Source organism: Oncorhynchus kisutch, linkage group LG14 (assembly GCF_002021735.2).
Source record: "Oncorhynchus kisutch isolate 150728-3 linkage group LG14, Okis_V2, whole genome shotgun sequence".
Lineage (NCBI taxonomy): Eukaryota > Metazoa > Chordata > Actinopteri > Salmoniformes > Salmonidae > Oncorhynchus > Oncorhynchus kisutch.
In genome coordinates, this window is record NC_034187.2 from 17685059 (window position 1) to 17706975 (window position 21917).

At 43.0% G+C, this 21917-nt stretch overlaps 1 protein-coding gene across 1 annotated transcript in view; it reads right to left on the minus strand.

Moving 5' to 3' along the window:
* LOC116353317 (A-kinase anchor protein 6) overlaps positions 1–21917 on the minus strand; it is an 86424-nt gene that overhangs the window by 20984 nt on the left and 43523 nt on the right. The window contains exon 3 of the mRNA XM_031787604.1: positions 8411–8662. Coding sequence (XP_031643464.1) covers positions 8411–8662 — 252 coding nt within the window. The remainder of the gene's footprint in view (positions 1–8410; positions 8663–21917) is intronic.

Genomic DNA, 21917 nt, shown 5'->3' on the forward strand with positions numbered 1-21917 from the left:
CTTTGAAGATGGGAATGGCCGGGGCAGCTTTCCAATCTATGGGAATCTCAGACTATACGAAAAAGAGGTTGAACAGGCTAGTAATAGGGGTTGCAGATCATTTTAGAAAGAGAGGGTCCAGATTGTCTAGCCCGGCTGATATGTAGGGGTCCAGATTTTGCAGCTCTTTCAGAACATCAGCTATCTGGATTTGGGTGTAGGATAAATGGAGGAGGCTTGGGCGAGTTGCTGTGGGGGGTGGAGGGCTGTTGATCGGGGTAGGGGTAGCCAGGTGGAAAGCATAGCCAGCCGTAGAAAAATGCTTATTGAAATTCTCAATTATTGTGGATTTATCGGTGGTGACAGTGTTTCCTAGCCTCAGTGCAGTGGACAGCTGCGAGGAGGTGCACTTATTCTCCTTGGACTTAACAGTGTCCCAGAACTTTTTTGAGTTTGTGATACACAATGCAAATTTCTGCTTGAAAAAGCTAGCCTTAGCTACCCTAACTGCCTATGTATATTTGTTCCTAACTTGCATATCACGGGGGCTATTCAATGCTAATGCAGAACGCCACAATATGTTTTTGTGCTGGTCAAGGGCAGTCAGGTCTGGAGAGAACCAAGGGCTATATCTGTTCCTGGTTATATATTTTTTGAATGGGGCATGCTTATTGAAGATGGTGAAGAAGGCACTTTTAAAGATTAACCAGGCATCCTCTACTGACGGGATGAGGTCAATATCCTTCCATGATACCTGGGCCAGGTCGATTAGAAAGGCCTGCTCGCTGAAATGTTTTAGGGAGCATTTGACAGTGATGAGGGGTGGTCGTTTGACCGCAGACCCGTTACGGATGCAGGCAATGAGGCAGTGATCACTGAGATCTTGGTTGAAAACAGCGGAGGTGTATTTGGAGGGCAAGTTGGATAGGAGGATATCTATGAAGGTGCCCGTGTTTATAGATTTGGGGTTGTGGCTGGTGGGTCATTAATCATTTGTGTGAGATTGAGGGCATCAAGCTTAGATTTTAGGATGGCCGGGGTGTTAAGCATGTCCCAGTTTAGGTCACCTAGCAGCACAAGCTCTGAAGATAGATGGGGGGCAATCAATTCACATATGGTGTCCAGCGCTCACACATGCGAGCGGTCTGGTCAGCGTTTAAGAGTCTGCTATGCTACAGTAAATAATATTCCACACCCATGGATTCCTCATCTGTAGTAATTCCTACATGTGCCACAATGTGGTGTGCATTATTTATGGAACAGACAGTAGAGAAGCTGTAATGTGTAAATATTTTTTTCTCTCAAAATGTTACTCTTTTCCCCCTGTGTTTTATGCACTGTGTGGGGGGGTAGTCTCCTAAACTGAAATTGACCAAAAGATTTATCAGCGCCGTGTGTATAGGTGGCAGGGAAGTCAGGCGCAGGAGAGTCAAAATGGAGTGTAAATGGAGTCTTTTAATAAATGTCCACGGAATATGCTCCATAACACTCCATAACTCTAAAAGTACAGACATGAACAAGCATGGGTACGAGGACCCAACACTGACAATAAAACAATCTCTGACAAAGGAATGAGGGGAAACAGAGGGTTAAATACACAACAGGTAATGAATGGGATTGAAAACAGGTGTGTAGGAAGACAAGACAAAACCAATGGAAAATGAAAAATGGATCAATGATGGCTAGAAGACCGGTGACGTCGAACGCCGAGCACCGCCCGAACAAAGAGAGGCAACGACTTCGGCAGAAGTCGTGACAAGATTATCCTATTGTAGAGGCCAGGATGTCCAGTGGACAACTGAAGAGACCAGCATGACCAATTGACAGGACATCCAGTGAACACACACAGACACACACATCCTTTCTTTGTTCTTTGTAATAATATCATTGAATAAGGCCTGCTGAGACCGTCAACCTTAGCTAAACGGGTTTTAAATGTTTGTTTCCCTTCAGTTGAATTTCTCTACAGTTTAATACCCATAAAAAAAGACTTCAGTTCACTATAAAATACTATAATACTTGCTATAGAATTCTATAGGAAACTGTAGTATACTGTAGAATCCTATACTCCACTGTAATACTCCGGGTGTCGTGGGTGTGGAGTCAAACACAGGAGACAGAGAGTGCAATGCTGTGCTCTTTAATTGCACCAGGGTGCTCACAATAATAATGGCCCCAAACCAGGGGAATTAAAAATGTACAACTGAAAAATGCACGACCAGGAACAAACACGTTCCTCTACTACAGAGCCGAAGGTTACAATGAATAATCCCGCACAACAAACAGGCGGGCCGGCTGTCTAAAGAAGCCCAACTAATCATCACAAACTGGTGCTACCAATAAACATACAAGGAGGGGGAGGAAAGACAATCAGTGGCAGCTAATAGGCCGGTGACGGCGACCGCCGAGCGCCACCCAACCGGGAAGGGAAGCCACCCTCGGTCGGACTCGTGACATCCACACTGTAGTATTCCTCAATCGTGTTTTTGTATTCATTAGGCAGCTGCCTAGGCAGCAGCTACTCTTCCTGGGGTCCAGCAAAATTAAAGCAGTTATACAATTTTAGAAACATTACAATACATTCAAAACAGATTTCCCAACACATTAAGTATGTGCCCTCAGGCCCCAACTCCACTACCACATATCTATAACGTGTGTGTTACAGTGCCTTGCAAAAGTATTCATCCCCTTGGTGTTTTTCTTATTTTGTTGCATTACAACCTGTAATTTAAACAGATTTTTATTTGGATTTCATGTAATGGACATACATAAAATAGTCCAAATTGGTGAAGTGAAATGAAAAAAATAACTTTTTAAATGAAATTTTAAAAAAATACAAAAAAACGGAAAATTTGTACGTGCATATGTATTCACCCCCTTTGCTATGAGGCCCCTAAATAAGATCTGGTGCAACCAATTACCTTCAGAAGTCACATAATTAGTTAAACAAGTCCAGCTGTGTGCAATCTAAGTGTCACATGATCTGTCACATGATCTCAGTATATATACACCTGTTCTGAAATGCCCCAGAGTCTGTAACACCACCAAGCAAGTGGCACCATGAAGACCAAGGAGCTCTCCAAACAGGTCAGGGACAAAGTTGTGGAGAAGTACAGATCAGGGTTGGGTTATAAAAAAATATCCGTAACTTTGAACATTCCACAGAGCACCATTAAATCTATTATTAAAAAATTGAAAGAATATGGCACGACAACAAACCTGCCAAGAGAGGGCCGCCCACCAAACTCACAGACCAGGCAAGGAGGGCATTAATCAGAGAGGAAACAAAGAGAGCAAAGATAACCCTGAAGGAGCTGCAAAGCTTCACAGCGGAGATTGGAGTATCTGTCCATAGGGCCACTTTAAGCCGTACACTCTACAGAGCTGGGCTTTACGGAAGTGTGGCCAGAAAAAAGCCATCGCTTAAAGAAAAAAATAAGCAAACACGTTTGGTGTTTGCCAAAAGGCGTGTGGGAGACTCCCCAAACATATGGAAGAAGGTACTCTGGTCAATTGAGCTTTTTGGCCATCAACTACAATGCTATGTCTGGTGCAAACCCAACACCTCTCATCACCCCAAGAACTCCATTGAAGCATGGTGTTGGCAGCATCATGCTGCGGGGATGTTTTTCATCGGCAGGGACTGGGAAACTGGTCAGAATTGAACGAATGATGGATGGCGCTAAATAAAGGGAAATTCTTGAGGGAAACCTGTTTCAGTCTTCCAGAGATTTGAGACTGGGACGGAGGTTCACCTTCCAGCAGGACAATGACCCAAAGCATGCTGCTAAAGCAACACTCGAGTGGTTTAAGGGAAAACATGTAAATGTCTTGGAATGGCCTAGTCAAAGCCCAGACCTCAATCCAAATGAGAATCTGTGGTATGACTTAAAGATTGCTGTACACCAGCTGAACCGATCCTAGTTGAAGGAGCTGGAGCAGTTTTGCCTTGAAGAATGGGCAAAAATCCCAGTGGCTAGATGTGCCAATCTTATAGAGATACCCCAAGAGACACTACAAAGTATTGACTTTGGGGGGGGGGGGGGGGTGAATAGTTATGCACACTCAAGTTCTGTTGTTTTTGTCTTATTTCTTGTTTGTTTCACAATAAAACATATTTTGCATCTTCGACGTGTAGTTGTGTATGTTGTTGTGTATGTTGTGTAAATCAAATGATACAAACCCCTCAAAAGGGGGGAGGGATGAATACTTTCGCAAGGCACTGTATAGTGCGTATGTTATCGTGTGTGTGTATGCATGTGTTTGTGCCTATGTTTTACTGTTTGAATTAGTTACTTGATGTGGAATATAGTTCCACGTATTTTAATTTTATTTATTTAACTAGGCAAGTCAGTTAAGAACAAATTCCTATTTACAATGACGGCCTACCCCAGCCAAACCCTAACCCAGACAACGCTGGGCCAATTATGCACCGCCCTATGGGACTCCCAATCATGGCTGGTTGTGATACTGCCTGGAAACGAACCAGGGTCTGTAGTGACACGTCTACCACTGAAATGCAGTGCCTTAGAATAGACCGCTGCGCCAATCGGGAATCATGGCTGTATGTAGCACTGTGTGCCTCCCATAGTCTGTTATGGACTTGAGGACTGTGAAGAGACCTCTGGTGGCATGTCTCGTGGGGTATGCATGGGTGTCTGAGCCGTGTGCCGGTAGTTCAAACAGGCAGCTTGGTGCATTCAACATGTACAAGTAGTGATGAAGTCAATCTCTCCTCCACTTTGAGCCATGAGAGATTGACATGCATACTATTAATGTTACCTCTAGGAGTACATCCAAGGGCACATCCAAGGGCACATCCAATTGGGTACTTGTGTAATGGTCTGTGTACTGTACATCTAATTCTATAATGCTTACTCTAGAATTTTGTAGTATACTATAGACATGGCCTTTACACAAGTACCATATTTGAAGCTGCAAATCTCGAGAAGCTAACCACAAACCTCCTGAAATTGTACTTAAAGCATTTACCATACGAGGCATCAAAACCAAAGCTGTGATTAAAGTTCACCCCTTTGGCAAGAAACTAATGTTTATGACAGAAAGAATTTGCATAATTGTGACAGTAAAGCAATGAATGTATACTTAATTAAATCAATGTATAAAATCTCTAGACCAAGGAAGTTTCACTTTGTACTAGTCTATGCATCTAGGTGTGACTGCTTGTACCCCGAGCACTCTGTATTGAAGCTATTAGCTCTGACTTCAGTCTCCTTTATCTTTACAAAGTGAACTTGTGTCTAAATATTTAAGTCTCGACACCGTGATGTGTAATGGGGCAATATTTTTCTTTGTGTTTACCTGGTGTGTTGTGTACACAGTGTGTGGGAGTTAGTCTCCCAAACTGAAATTTACCAAAAGCTAAGCCTTTCAAATTCTAAACAAGACTGTTGCTCTCTTAGGAGCTTATCTTTGTTATTATGAGTTCAAAAACATCAAACCCATCTCTGCTGTAAAGACAAGTTATCACACGAATGGTCCACAACACTTAAAATAGGAACTTGAACAGAGAGGGAAAAAAAGGTGTGAAGAGCTGGACTTCCCACTTGAAAAGAAAAAGACCAAAGTACTTTTATTTATAGATATACCAATATTACATTTACATGTGATATTTTGGTCATTTAGCAGATGGCGAGACTCTAATGATATCTATTTCACAAGACGCAGTATATAAGTACTGCTCTGATCACCATACAGAGGACAGAAACAGATACCCCCAGACAAAGACAAAACACCTACACTCACACAGAGTATTTGATCTAAAAAGAAGGAGATGTCTGACGATGTGTTCGCCAGCCCTGACACTACGAGAAGCCGTCGGGTGAATTATCCTCAGTCGGGGGAGACGTGCAATGATTTAAACGCTTGTTCAGACTACAGACCTGGGGTCACCAGACAGTGGGTCAGAGAATCGGGGTTCAACTCGATCTGAGTCTGGAAGAGTAAAGCGAGGTGCGAGGCGAGCGGAGGCGCGGCACCCTGGCTGTGGTGGAACAGGGTCTACTGAGTGGCCTCCTACTGACAACTCTCATCAGACTACGCTCCTACAACTACTACAAGGACATCAGCCAGAGAGAAAACCAGACGTTACAGTCTGTGTCTCTCCTTAAGACCAACTACACAGAACAGAGACAGTTACAGAGAGAGAAAGACCAGTTACAGAGAGAGAGACCAGTTGCAGAGAGAGAAAGACCAGTTACAGAGAGAGAGACCAGTTACAGAGAGAGAGAGACCAGTTACTGAGAGAGAAAGACCAGTTACAGAGAGAGAAAGACCAGTTACAGAGAGAGAAAGACCAGTTACAGAGAGAGAGACCAGTTACAGAGAGAGAGACCAGTTACTGAGAGAGAAAGACCAGTTACAGAGAGAGAAAGACCAGTTACAGAGAGAGAGACCAGTTACAGAGAGAGAAAGACCAGTTAGAGAGAGAAAGACCAGTTACAGAGAGAGAGACCAGTTACAGAGAGAGAAAGACCAGTTACAGAGAGAGAAAGACCAGTTACAGAGAGAGACCAGTTACAGAGAGAGGAAGACCAGTTACAGAGAGAGAAAGACCAGTTACAGAGAGAGAAAGACCAGTTACAGAGAGAGAGACCAGTTACAGAGAGAGAGACCAGTTACTGAGAGAGAAAGACCAGTTACAGAGAGAGAAAGACCAGTTACAGAGAGAGAAAGACCAGTTACAGAGAGAGACCAGTTACAGAGAGAGAGACCAGTTACTGAGAGAGAAAGACCAGTTACAGAGAGAGAAAGACCAGTTACAGAGAGAGAGACCAGTTACAGAGAGAGAGACCAGTTACAGAGAGAGAGACCAGTTACAGAGAGAGAGACCAGTTACAGAGAGAGAAAGACCAGTTAGAGAGAGAAAGACCAGTTACAGAGAGAGAGACCAGTTACAGAGAGAGAAAGACCAGGTACAGAGAGAGAGACCAGTTACAGAGAGAGAAAGACCAGTTACAGAGAGAGAAAGACCAGTTACAGAGAGAGATTGACCAGTTACAGAGAGAGAGACCAGTTACAGAGAGAGAAAGACCAGTTACAGAGAGAGACCAGTTACAGAGAGAAAGACTAGTTACAGAGAGAAAGACCAGTTACAGAGAGAAAGACCAGTTACAGAGAGAGAGAGACCAGTTACAGAGAGAGAAAGAACAGTTACAGAGATAGAGATCAGTTACAGAGAGAGAAAGACCAGTTACACAGAGAAAGACCATTTACAGAGAGAGAGACCAGTTACAGAGAGAGAAAGACCAGTTAGAGAGAGAAAGACCAGTTACAGAGAGAGATTGACCAGTTACAGAGAGAGAGACCAGTTACAGAGAGAGAAAGACCAGTTACAGAGAGAGAGACCAGTTACAGAGAGAGAGACCAGTTACTGAGAGAGAAAGACCAGTTACAGAGAGAGAAAGACCAGTTACAGAGAGAGAGACCAGTTACAGAGAGAGAAAGACCAGGTACAGAAAGAGAAAGACCAGTTACAGAGAGAGAAAGACCAGTTACAGAGAGAGAAAGACCAGTTACAGAGAGAGAAAGACTAGTTACAGAGAGAGAAAGACCAGTTACAGAGAGAGAGACCAGTTACAGAGAGAGAGAGACCAGTTACAGAGAGAGAAAGACCAGTTACAGAGAGAGAAAGACCAGTTACAGAGAGAGATAGAAAGATTGGATATGATTATTAGAGGATCCTATCCACAAGGATGGAGAATCTTTAAGACTAGTAGTTATGGTGTCTCTTCTGAGAAGAAATTCTGGGCTGAGAGCAGACAGGACTGCAGAGAGAGAGGAGCAGACCTGGTGATCGTTAATAATGAAGAGGATCAGAGATTTATCAACGGAATTAATGCAGGAGTATGTCTGGATTGGTCTGTCTGATTTAGAGACTGAGGGGATCTGGAAGTGGGTGGACGGCACACCACTGACCACAGGGACGGACAGCCTAATAACCTTGGGGACCAGGATTGTGTGGAATTCAATAGCCACCGATCAACCCCACTATCGGTATGGAATGACAAGGTATGTTCCATTCCACTGCATTGGACCTGTGAGAAATAAGATTCCCACACTGTATACTGTCTCTGTTTAAGTTGTGTTATAACAGTCTGATGTTATTTGGTAGAGTAATATTGTTGGTGTCAAGCCACTAAGAACAATATTTGGTAGAGTGGGTCACAGCGTCAAGTGTAAAATTGCATAATACAGTATGTACTCTTATTTCCCTAAATGAAGTGAATATCATACTGTACAAATGCATCTTTCAATCAATTGTTTAATATGCTACTACTATGCTATGTTGTTTTTTGTGCTTATGCCTATTCAATAAATCATTGAAACCTGAAAAGTTTTCATGTTCATTGTAGGATAGCGAGAGTTGTGTAAAGCACATGCCATGTTAGGGATGCTGTTAATTATTAACCTGGTGGTGGTCCTGGGAGAAGGCTTGCAGGATGTCTGTCTGTCGGGTGTAGTTTCCGTTAGAGTCCTGGAGGCCCTGCAGCAGCCTCTCCTTCAGTACCAGGACAGAGACACGGAGCTGGTGCCACAGGAGCTGCACACTGCGGATATCCACAATGATGTTCACAGAGTAGGACAGCAGCTTCAAGGAGAACTCTGTCTCCAGCAATGCATGGATCTGCTCCACATGGTCCGAGATGTCCTCACAAATGTCCTACACACACACACACACACACGGGAGAGATGGGACAGATGATAACACTTACACAAGCCTGGCATTGAAGAGATAATTGTTGTATTTTTACATGCTTAACTACTCTGAAATAAACATACACGTTATCTTGACGCTCTACAGACTGAAAAGAGAGCAGACAGACATGATTGTGAGTCTCACTTAGGGCTGTTGCGGTCACCGTATTACCGGCGGTCACGAGTCATGAAGGCAGTCAAATTCCACATGACCGTTAAGTCATCCAAGCCAAGCTTGGATGTTGCTGATGGTCATTAGTAGCCTTTCAAATTTGCTAATTGTCCGTTACTCAGCACTCTAGTGTCCCTCTAATCACTCTGACATCAATGCAAATGTATTTGAAAATCTAATCAAACACTTCATGAGAGCTCATGAGCTCATGTTGTGCAGCATTTGTATAGGCTATACACATTTGCACGAGAAAACAGAGTGATGGCCTCTACTAAATAGAGGAGGTCAGCTTTCTATAGGCTAGGCCTACTATATTTATTTCTCAACTTTCCTAATATTAAGCACATTGCTTATATTTACAGCAGGAGTATAGTCTACCTGGCTGGCATGAAAATAAACCACAGGAAAAGCTCCTCCAGTTGCTACTTAAGTGCATAGATAACATGTATTTTTTTCCCACTGCCCTTGTTTCGATACAAGTGCATGATAATGGTCAATTCTAAATCAAAACAAATTTCACACATATATTATTTAGTATATGTAAAGACAAGATTAAATCAAGAATAGTCTGATAGGTGACAATATTAGCCTATCACTTGTGAATTATATATTATCACTTGTGAGTGATGCCCAGCATAAGAAAAATTCTTTTTTTTGTGCGACTTTTCTAATCATAGTCGCACACCTCATGTAGCCTAGCCTATTTGTTTAATTAAGGTTTGTATCACAACTCAAGTGGCCAAATATAAAATTAAGCACATTAACCCATCTGCGATGTGTCTGTCTTCACTTGTAGCCTGTGAGAAAGACCCAATCCAATCATGTGATGGGAGAAGTGCATAATCTTGTCTGCTAAATGAACTAGTGTAGCCCAAAGCCATTTGTCATAGCCAGATCAAGGCCTAACAAGGACAACTCTGGGTATGTTCTTCAGAAATGGACTACATTTTCTCCATATCATGCTTCTTTAGACATGTCTAAAGTATGGATTTATTGTGAAGTTGTAGGCCATATTACATGGATTTATTAGACTTTTTAAAATGTAGATCTTCCAAAGGTCAGCATCAGTGGCTTGTAGGCTGTGTGTGGAAGCCAGGAGATGCTAAATGTGTTTATGTTAATTAACGGTCAAATACAGTGAGAACAACGGTTATTTGCTTGACAATCACCGGCTAACAACATTTTGTGACCGCCACAGCCCTAGTCTCACTGCCAGTACGTTAAAATCAGTTAAAATGGTGGCGATTAAGTCATAACTTCAATGTTAAAAATATGAGTCAGTTTCACATGGAGGCAGGGCCGGCCCGCAGATTGACAACGGAGGCATTTTCTGAGCTAAACTGACCAAGATGTACCTCCAACACTTAAAACCTCACATAATTCTGCCCAAAAACAATGACAGCCCTGCAGGGTTGGGTAGGTTCCTTTCTAAATATAATCCGTTACAGTTTTCTAGTTACCTGTCCAAAATTAAAATCAGTAACATAACTTTTGGATTACCAAAACTGTCCAGTGGGGTCATCTCTTCAGATGAAGAGGAGGACGACCGTGACAGTACTATTGTTGTACAGAAGAACGTGGTACCTTCAGGCATTTGGAAATTGCTCCCAAGGATGAAAAGGACTTGTGGAGGTCTACAAAAAAAATTCTGAGGTTGGTTTGGCTGATTTATTTTGATTTTCCCATGATGTCAAGCAAAGAGGCACTAAGAATGGTAGGCATCGAAATACATCCATAGGTACACCTCCAAATAACTCAAATTATGTAAATTAGCCTATCAGAAGCTTCAAAAGCCATGACATCATTTTCGGGAATGTTCCAAGCTGTTTAAAGGCACAGTCAACTTAGTGAATGTAAACTTCTGACCCACTGGTATTGTGATACAGTGAATTATAAGTTAAATAATCTGTTTGTAAACAATTGTTTGAAAAATTACTTGTCATTCACAAAGTAGATGTCCTAACCAACTTGCCAAAACTATAGTTTGTTAACAAGAAATTTGTGGAGTTGTTTAAAAAATAGTTTTAATGACTCTAACCTAAGTGTATGTAAACTTCCGACTTCAACTGCAGAACAGTAAGTGACGTCCGTAACCCCGTAGACTGCAGTATACCACTGCTGTCGTCCGTACCGTTTATTCAAGTTGATTCATCTTTGGGTGCCGACAGCAGTCGCACCATTGGAAGACATAGCTTGGACTGTAGCCTACAAAAACCTATTCCTGCTCTTTTCTCGCGATCCATCAAACACATCTGGTGTGTCATCATACTGGTCTCTGACTTGTGGTCAGACTCGCTCAGGTGGAACAAACTTAAACTTGTGCCTTTTCTCAATGCGGTTTTGAATGTCATTGAGAAAACAGAGAAGTGTCAAAGCTTTTTTTCGCGAACATCCTTTCTGAATTAAAAGTAATCCTCAAAGTAATCTATTTTTTCAAAAGTATCTGTAATCTGATTGCAATATTTTTGCTGGTAACGTAACGGATTACAGATAACGATTTTTTGTAATGTCATCTGTTACTCCCCAACCCTGTCGCCCTGTGATAAAAAGTCCCCACTTTATCACAGCCAGGGGCGCAAAACATTTATCTTGTCCATTCCCAGCAAGCCTCTCTAGGGTGCTGTTGGAGAGACGCATTGCTGCGACGCGCCACCAACATTCCGTCAAAAAAAGAATCTTAACATAAATCACCTAGCAGATATAGCATAACGGTAGAAAGACTTTGTGGCCTTATCTGTAGCCTACAGTCTACAGATAAAATGGATGACAATGTAATAAGACGGAAACTTGCATGTTTCTCCGATCAAATAGCCTAACCAAAATGGCGCTCCAATCAAATACAAAATGCAATGACATGTTAACAAACATATCCTAAAAAACAGGACAGGTCAAAGTGAAATGGACAATATTGAATGGACAATCAGGCTACTCATACCTGCTGTCAATGAGTTTCATCCCATGGGGTAAATTGTCATGATCAGTGGTTTCAAGTTTGTATCGATCATTTTTATACGAGCTGATCATACCAACATACACGTTTCAGACAAAGTAGCGAATAGGCTGCCTGTGTAATCACACTGAACAGTCCTCAGCATTCCACTTACACACTTGGGGTTTGGACACTAAAACAACAACAAAACATAGGTTCCTTACTCAGTTCATATCTCAGTCATCAAGTCTGCCCCATTTACTTATTACAGGCTAACTCAATTACAGCTAAACTATTACAGCTAAACTCAACTTCAAAACGTTCTCCTGCAACCTGACTAAAAAAGTATTATTTACCTCAAATCTGAAATCCACAGTAGAAGCTAGCCAGAAGCTAGCCAGTGTACTCGCTAACGTTAGTATTCAGCTAACCACGGTTTGTGGTCATCAGCTATCCTTTAGCTTGAAAAGCTATCACCAGTTTTGTACAACACGAGTCAGACCAGAACATACCGGCGTTATTTTTCTCTCCATATCCCCGGATTTCAACCGCAAGCTCTGAACATTTACACCTGGATCTCGCAGCTAGCTAGCTGCTATCTATGTGACTATTGGCTTACGTCAATCCCAGAGCAAACATCAATTATTCCGGAGCTAGCCAGCTGAAGAGTTCCATCAGCCACTCCTTGTCTGATCACCTATCCGGACCCGTTTTACTGCAGATGCAAAGCCCCACCGGGCCATCACGACTGGACTACCGACGTTATCTGCCTGAGGGAATTATCCAACTGGCCCCTCTGTCACGATGTTACCTGAATGCCCATCTGCGGGCCGCTAATCGTTAGCTGTCTTATCGGCTGCTATCTGAATAGGTCTATCGGGAAAGAATTATTGGGTCACTATAACTATATCTATTTTGCCAATTGGATTTATCCCCTCTACCACACGGAACCCCACTAATCTACCGACGGAAACGTACGAGTTGGCTAAAAACAGACCTCTATCCTATGCTAGCTTGCTACCGATGGCCCGGCTAGCTGTTTGAATCGCTGTGACCCCAACCAACCTCACTACTCACTGGACCCTATGATCACTCGGCTAAGCATGCCTCTCCTTAATGTCAATATGCCTTGTCCATTGCTGTTCTGGTTAGTGTTTATTGGCTTATTTCACTGTAGAGCCTCTAGCCCTGCTTATTATACCCACACATGCGATGACATCACCTGGTTTCAATGATGTTTCTAGAGACAATATCTCTCTCATCATCACTCAATACCTTATCCTACTCCTCCTCTGTTCCTCTGGTGATGTAGAGATGAATCCAGGCCCTGCAGTGCCTAGCTCCACTCCTATTCCCCAGTCGCTCTCTTTTGATGACTTCTGTAACTGTAATAGCCTTGGTTTCATGCATGTTAACATTAGAAGCCTCCTCCCTAAGTTTGTTTTATTCACTGCTTTAGCACACTCTGCCAACCCGGATGTTCTAGCCATGTCTGCGTCCTGGCTTAGGAAGACCACCAAAAATTCTGAAATCTCCATCCCTTACTACAACATTTTCAGACAAGATAGAACGGCAATCTACTGCAAAGATAGCCTGCAGAGTTCTGTCCTACTATCCAGATCTGTACCCAAACAATTTGAACTTCTACTCTTAAAAATCCACCTCTCTAAAAACAAGTCTCTCACTGTTGCCGCCTGCTATAGACCACCTGACCCCAGCTGTGCTCTGGACACCATATGTGAACTGATTGCCCCCCATCTATCTTCAGAGCTCGTGCTGCTAGGCGACCTAAACTGGAACATGCTTAACACCCCAGCCACCCTACAATCTAAGCTTGATGCCCTCAATCTCACACAAATGATCAATGAACCTACCAGGTACCACCCCAAAGCCGTAAACACGGGCACACTCAAAGATATCATCCTAACCAACTTGCCCTCTAAATACAACTCTGCTGTTTTCAACCAAGATCTCAGCAATCACTGCCTCATTGCCTGCATCCGTAATGGGTCAGCGATCAAATGACCTCCACTCATCACTGTCAAACGCTCCCTGAAACACTTCAGCGAGCAAGCCTTTCTAATCTACCCCCCAAGCTTTCCCCATTTCTCCTTCTCCCAAATCCAGTCAGCTGATGTTCTGAAAGAGCTGCAAAATCTGGACCCCTACAAATCAGCCGGGCTAGACAATCTGGACCATTTCTTTCTAAAATGATCTGCCGAAATTGTTGCAACCCCTATTACTAGCCTGTTCAACCTCTCTTTCGTATCGTCTGAGATTCCCAAAGATTGGAAAGCAGCTGCGGTCATCCCCCTCTTCAAAGGGGGGGACACGCTTGACCCAAACTGCTACAGACCTATATCTATCCTACCCTGCCTTTCTAAGGTCTTTGAAAGCTAAGTCAACAAACAGATTACCGACCATTTCGAATCCCACCATACCTTCTCCGCTATGCAATCTGGATTCAGAGCTGGTCATGGGTGCACCTCAGCCACGCTCAAGGTCCTAAACAATATCTTAACCACCATCGATAAGAAACAATACTGTGCAGCCGTATTCATTGACCTGGCCAAGGCTTTTGACTCTGTCAATCACCACATCCTCATCGGCAGACTCAATAGCCTTGGTTTCTCAAATGATTGCCTCGCCTGGTTCACCAACTACTTCTCTGATAGAGTTTAGTGTGTCAAATCGGAGGGCCTGTTGTCCGGGCCTTTGGCAGTCTCTATGGGGGTGCCACAGGGTTCAATTCTTGGACCGACTTTCTTCTCTGTATACATCAATGATGTCGCTCTTGCTGCTGGTGAGTCTCTGATCCACCTCTACGCAGACGACACCATTCTGTATACTTCTGGCCCTTCTTTGGACACTGTGTTAACAACCCTCCAGACGAGCTTCAATGCCATACAACTCTCCTTCCGTGGCCTCCAATTGCTCTTAAATACAAGTAAAACTAAATGCATGCTCTTCAACCGATCGCTGCCTGCACCTGCCCGCCCGTCCATCATCACTACTCTGGACGGTTCTGACTTAGAATATATGGACAACTACAAACACCTAGGTGTCTGGTTAGACTGTAAACTCTCCTTCCAGACTCACACCAAACATCTCCAATCCAAAGTTAAATCTAGAATTGGCTTCCTATATCGCAACAAAGCATCCTTCACTCATGCTGCCAAACATACCCTCGTAAAACTGACCATCCTACCGATCCTCGACTTCGGCGATGTCATTTACAAAATGGCCTCCAATACCCTACTCAATAAATTGGATGCAGTCTATCACAGTGCCATCCGTTTTGTCACCAAAGCCCCATATACTACCCACTACTGCGACCTGTACGCTCTCGTTGGCTGGCTCTCGCTTCATACTCATCGCCAAACCCACTGGCTCCAGGTCATCTACAAGACCCTGCTAGGTACTCCATGAGTAACTCTGTGTTGTTGTATGTGTCAAACTGCTTTGCTTTATCTTGGCCAGGTCACAATTGTAAAGGAGAACTTGTTCTCAACTTGCCTACCTGGTTAAATAAAGGTGAAATAAATAAATAAATAACGCTGAATGATATTTGATATAAAACAAAGGGGAAACCCAGCACATATGGAGCATTCTGACAGCATGTCAGTACAGTGACACCCAGGTTAATACTGCAGACAGACTGGTTGGTTGGTCTATCTCAGTAACAGGATGAGAATGTCTGTCTAAGCCTGCCTGACTCCCACCCTGTCACCATGGTGCCGAGGACTAATGCAGGCTGGGACGGGCAGGGCCTTTTAATATTAAGAGACTAGGACCACCCGAAAAAAAACAGACAGACAGTTGGGCTCCTCAGTCGGTTTTAAAACCTCCTCACCATCAGCTCCGCTGTTTAAAAAACCTGAGTCATCTCATCTCCTAGAGAGCCACCTCTTCTTCCTCCTTCCTCTAGTTTAAAGGACTACGGTGAAGTTGTCCCTAGACGCTTGTCTTGGGTACACATTTAGATTCCCCATTAACAGTTAAGGTTAGGATTTGGGGAGAGGAAGCTGATGCTAGATTTGTACCTAGGGCCAACTTTACCCCAGAGCCTCTGAAATTACAACAGCACATGTTTGACTGCATGTGTTTAGTCAGGCTATGGTTGACCTTTACCCCATCTGCCAGTCCTGGGGTGAGATTTGGGGAAACTTGGACTTGGGACCTTTCTCCCCTCCCCCAGTCCTGGGTCAGACTTGGAGACAGTGTTGGGATCAGCTGCCGGCTCACTATGACAGATACCCTCCTCCTACCCAACACTGACAGACTTCCTCCTACACAACACTGACAGATTTCCTCCTACCCAACACTGACAGACTTCCTCCTACCCAACACTGACAGACTTCCTCCTACCCAACACTGACAGACTTCCTCCTACCCAACACTGACAGATTTCCTCCTACCCAACACTGACAGACTTCCTCCTACCCAACACTGACAGATTTCCTCCTACCCAACACTGACAGACTTCCTCCTACCCAACACTGACAGACTTCCTCCTACCCAACACTGACAGACTTCCTCCTACCCAACACTGACAGATTTCCTCCTACCCAACACTGACAGACTTCCTCCTACCCAACACTGACAGATTTCCTCCTACCCAACACTGACAGACTTCCTCCTACCCAACACTGACAGATTTCCTCCTACCCGAAACTTTGACAGATGTCCTCCTAACCAACACCAGACCCTCTCAGGAAAGACTGTCTCCTCAGACAAACTGAAAGTCGTTTACATCAGAGTGCATCAAGGTTTTCAGGACATTATAATAACACAGTAAGTTAGGCTTCATATAGATTGGGAAAAAACTGATGTGAACATGCATCATCTCCATAACAACTGGTCTAACAACAGAACATGGCTCTGGTTGTGCCAGCAGTATCCTGGTTTTGGTGCGTCCTGATCTCTAAATAACATGGAATCTCTCAATGTAGGTCAAACACATAGCCACTGATAGCACCGATAACCATGGTCTGGGATCCACTCAACTCTAAAATAAACATAGACATAGACTACAGTACTGGATCATAGGGGAAATGGCTACCCAGACTATTTGCATTTCCCCCCTTCTACGCTGCTGCTACGCTCTGTTATTATCTAAGCATAGTCACTTTAATAACCCTACATGTACATAATACCTTGATTACCTCGACTAACTGGTCCCCCACACATTGACTCTGTACCGGTACCCCCTGTATATAGCCTCGCTATTGTTATTTACTGCTGCTCTTTAATTACTTGTTATTCTTATCTCTTACTTTTTGGGGGGGGTATTTTCTTAAAACTGCTGGATTGTTGGAAATTGTTGGATAAGGGCTTGTAAGTAAGCATTTCACTGTAAGGTTGTATTCGGCGCATGTGACAAATACAATTTGATTTGACATATGTAAAAAGATCAGAGAAGGATCATTAAATGTATCTGCTGTTTAGGTCCTTCAGCAGCTAACACAGCATACTGCACTGTGTGATACAGCAGTGGTCTATTGAAGCCATTCATTTCTGACAGCTAACCTGCCAATAGGACATATAAGGTGTAACTATCATATTGCAGTGTTATTAGCTATGCAACATGTCCTATTATCTAACCACACATTGCTACAAAATGCATACATATATGTATGTAACCGTAAAATACACAGCAGATTTCTTCACAAGATACAGGCAACACATGAAGCAGGCTCTGGTTAGCATTTTAAAAAGTGTTGAATTATTGAAGCTACTTAAAAGAGACTCATGACATTTCACTGCTGCTGCTCAAAGGTAAAGTCCTGTCCTACTGTCACTGTGCAGCATGCTCACGACTGGCTTTGATGACGAAAGCACAGACACACACACACACACGCACACAGTTTTGTTCACTAGTATAAAGTCCACTGCAATTGAGATAACAGTAACCATTGTCAAGAAGATCTATTCCAGCTCAAACATTGTCCAGAGGTCTCTTTACAAAACAAGTCTTGTTCAAAGAACATGTGCTAATACAACCCATTAATTTACAATTCCTTCACATACTGTCCAAATCCAACAGTTCTGGCCAGCCTTACCAGTCACAAAGTTCATTCAAAGCAAACCAGTACAGTCTAGCTGTGTTCAGTTGCTCCGACAGTATCAACCAGTACAGTCTAATGCTGTATCTCTCTCTGACAGTATTAGAGCTTGTATCTCATGTAGAAGGTACTGTTTGGTGTGAGAGGGCTCCCTGCCCTCTCACAACACTAGCGGGGCTATTTTTGGATTTGACTTCACCCTCCTCTCTGAATTAACCCCGCAGCCCCCTCTCTCTGCCCAGCCATGGGGCAGCTGCACCCCATGACTGAGTGTTGCCCCCCTCCTCTGCCCAGTGGGTGCAGGTGCCACAGGGGGCAGTGGGTTGGGCATCAGACGAGTCAGTCATTTCTAATTCACAGTGATTCTTGTCCTTATTTGTTAAATCATTTATTATAAAAAAGTTGTTGCAACACTTTGGAAAAAGTTAATGCAAAATAGCAGTAGGCAACAGCAAATTTATCTTACCCTACAAGACTTGTGCAAGCAATCCTGAGAAATATTTTGAAGTCTTTGTACATGCTATATTTGCAACAACAAAATATTTCGCAAAATGTTTGTATTCGGTACCATCAGTATTTACGCTGTAACGTAACCTTACCTGCACCTGATAGGGTGTGAATGTTGCGTCTGGTGGCTAAGTCAAAGGTATGTAGCTAGCCACACTCCATACTCCACACTCCCAATAACTAGCTGTGAGGTGGCCCCATCCCCCCCAGGGTGTGATCTGCATGCTCTCCTGTCCTCCCCAGGCTCCAACAGCCTTTACCAGGCCTGCCTAGCCTAGCGTGGGCATGCACACACACACACACGCGCGCGCGCGCACACACACACACACACACAGAGATGGCTGAATTCGTGGGATTCTCTGCAGCGCTGGGATTACATCACTAGAAATACAGTTTTACAAACAGCTGCAAGTCACCTCCCTGTGACTGATCCATTCTAGAGTATAAATAAAGATGTGGGAGTCTGAACTGCCCCCACGAGGTATATCTGTGTGTCCGTTGTTTGTGTGTGTGCGCTGTTTGTATTATATTCAGGACCACATTCCTGTAAAGTTTAGAGATGATCTAATGTTAAATGCTGTTGAAGTAACATGGCTACAGGTCCATCTGCCTCACCTAAAGACCATTCTGGTGGGGAGCTGCTGTAGACCACCAAGTGCAAACAGTCAGTATCTGGATAATGTATGTGATATCAACAGAGATGTATATTTTCTGGGTGATTTAAATATTGACTGGCTTTCATCAGGCTGCCCACTCAAGAGAAAGCTTCAAACTGTAACTAGTGCCTGAAACCTGGTTCAGGTTATCAGTCAACCTACCAGGGTAGTTACAAACATCACAGGAATTAAATCATCAACATGTATTGACCACATCTTTAATAATGCTGCAGAAAAGTAATTTAAAACAGTATCCAAATTCATTGGACGTAGTGATCACAATATAGTAGCCATAACTAGGAAAACCAAAGTACCAAAGGCTGGGCCTAATATAGTGTATAAAACCTACTGATATTGCTAACTACTTTAAATATTTTTTCATTGGCAAGATTAGCAAACTCAGGTATGACATGCCAGCAAAAAAAAGCTGACACTACACATCCAAGTATATAAGACCAAGTTATGAAAGACAACCATTGTAATTTTGAATTCCTTAAAGTGAGCGTGGAAGAGGTGAAAAAAGGATTGTTGTCTATCAAGAATAATAAGCCACTGGTGTCTGACAACTTGGATGGAAAATTACTGAGGATAATAGTGGACCATTTTTCCACACCTATTTAACATATCATATAATTTTAAGCCTACTAGAAAGAATAGTAACACCGCCTTTACTGGCTTAAATAGCCAAGCAATCAGCCTGTTACCAACCCTTAGTAAACTTTTTTTTTTAAATGGTAAAGCCAGTGTAGCTATGTATGCGGATGACTCAACACTAGACACGTCAGCTACTACAGCGACTGGAATGACTGAAACACTTAACAAAGAGTTGCAATTAGTTTCAGATTGGTTGATGTACACAGAGAGCTAACATTCGTAGTATGCATGTCAATCTCTCCTGGCTCAAAGTGGAGGAGAGATTGACTTCATCACTACTTGTTTTGTGACTTGTTTTGTGAGAGGTATTGACGTGTTGAAAGCACCGAGCTGTCTGTTTAAACTACTGGCACTCAGCTCAGACACCCATGCATACCCGACAAGAGGTCTCTTCACAGTCCAGAACAGACTATGGGAGACGCACAATATTAAATAGAGCCATGACTACATGGAACTCCATTTCACATCAAGTCTCATGCAAGCATGATAACATACACACTATACATACACGTACACATGGATTTGTGCTATAGATATGTGGTAGTAGAGTAGGGGCCTGAGGGCACACAATAATGTGTTGGGAAATCTGTTGTGAATGTATTGTAATGTTTTAAAAATGGTCTAACTGCCTTAATTTTGCTGGACCCCAGGAAGAGAAGCTGCTGCCTTGGCAAATACACACACACTCAACATTCTAGACGCAGCTACTAGATGCAACAGCCAGGCCTTAGCAAGGGTTTCTTACTGACACTGGCTGATATACAGTAACAACTATATAAACAGCAGTCGAAACATTGACTTCCTTTCAGTCAAATATTGTCTACATCTGCAAGAACAACGCTGCAGGATTCTCTCCAAACACTCAATGTATCACCATAGTAACAACTTCCTCTATTTCTAACACTATCAACATAGTGACACTGAATTCATGTCTTTGTTAAATAGAGCACTATAACAGATTTCTGAACCAGTCCACTCAATCTAGTTTTATGGAAAGGGTCAAATTGTGTTAACCCCTCTCCTTATATCAAATCAAATTTTATTTGCCACATGCGCCGATTACAACAATTAGACCTTACCGTGAAATGCTTTACGTATAAGCCCTTAATCAACAATGCCGTTTTAAGAATTAGATTGACTAAATTCATTTTTTTTAAGAAAAAAAAAAAAAGACCAACATAAAATAACGATAACGCGGCTACATACAGGGGGTACCAGTACCAAGTCAATGTCCAGGGGTACAGGTTAGTCAAGGTAATTTAGGTAATATGTGCAGTAACAGTCCAAAGTTTGGACACACCTAATTAAAGGGTTTTTCTTTATTTTTACTATTTTCTACATTGTAGAATAATAGTGAGATATCAAAACTATGAAATAACACAAACATATGGAATCATGTAGTAACCAAAAAAGTGTTAGACAAATCAAAGTATATTTGAGATTTTAGATTCTTCAAAGTTGCCACCCTTTGCCTTGAAGACAGCTTTGCACACTGTTGGCATTCTCTCAACCAGCTTCATCAGGAATGCTTTTCCAACAGTCTTGAAGGAGTTCCCACATATGCTGAACACTTGCTGGATGCTTTTCCTTCACTCTGCGGTCCAACTCATCCAAACCATATCAATTGGGTTGAGGTCAGGTGATTGTGGAGGCCAGGTTCTCTGATGCAGCACTCCAACACTCCCCTTGGTCAAATAGCCCTTATACAGCCTGGAGGTGTGTTGGGTCATGTGTTGGGTCATTGTCCTGTTGAAAAACAAATGATGGTCCCACTAAGCACAAACCAGATGGATTTGGCGTATTGCTGCAGAATGCTGTGGTAGCCATGCTGATTAAGTGTGCCTTGAATTCTAAATAAATCACAGACAGTGTCACCAGCAAAGCACCCCCATGTCATCACACCTCCTCCTCCTCCATGCTTCAAGGTGGGAACCACACATGCAGAGATCATTCGTTCACCTACTCTGCGTCTCACAAAGGTAAGGCAGTTGGAACCAAAAATCTCATATTTGGACTCATCAGACCAAAGGGCAGATTTCCACCCATCCATTGCTTGTGTTTCTTGTTCCAAGCAAGTCTCCTCTTATTATTGGTGTCCTGTAGAATGTAGAAAATAGTAAAAATAAAGAAAAACCCTGAAATGAGTAGGTGTGTCCAAACTTTTGACTGGTACTGTACATGTAGTTAGGGGTAAAGTGACTATGCACAGATGATAAACAGCGAGTAGCAGCAGCATA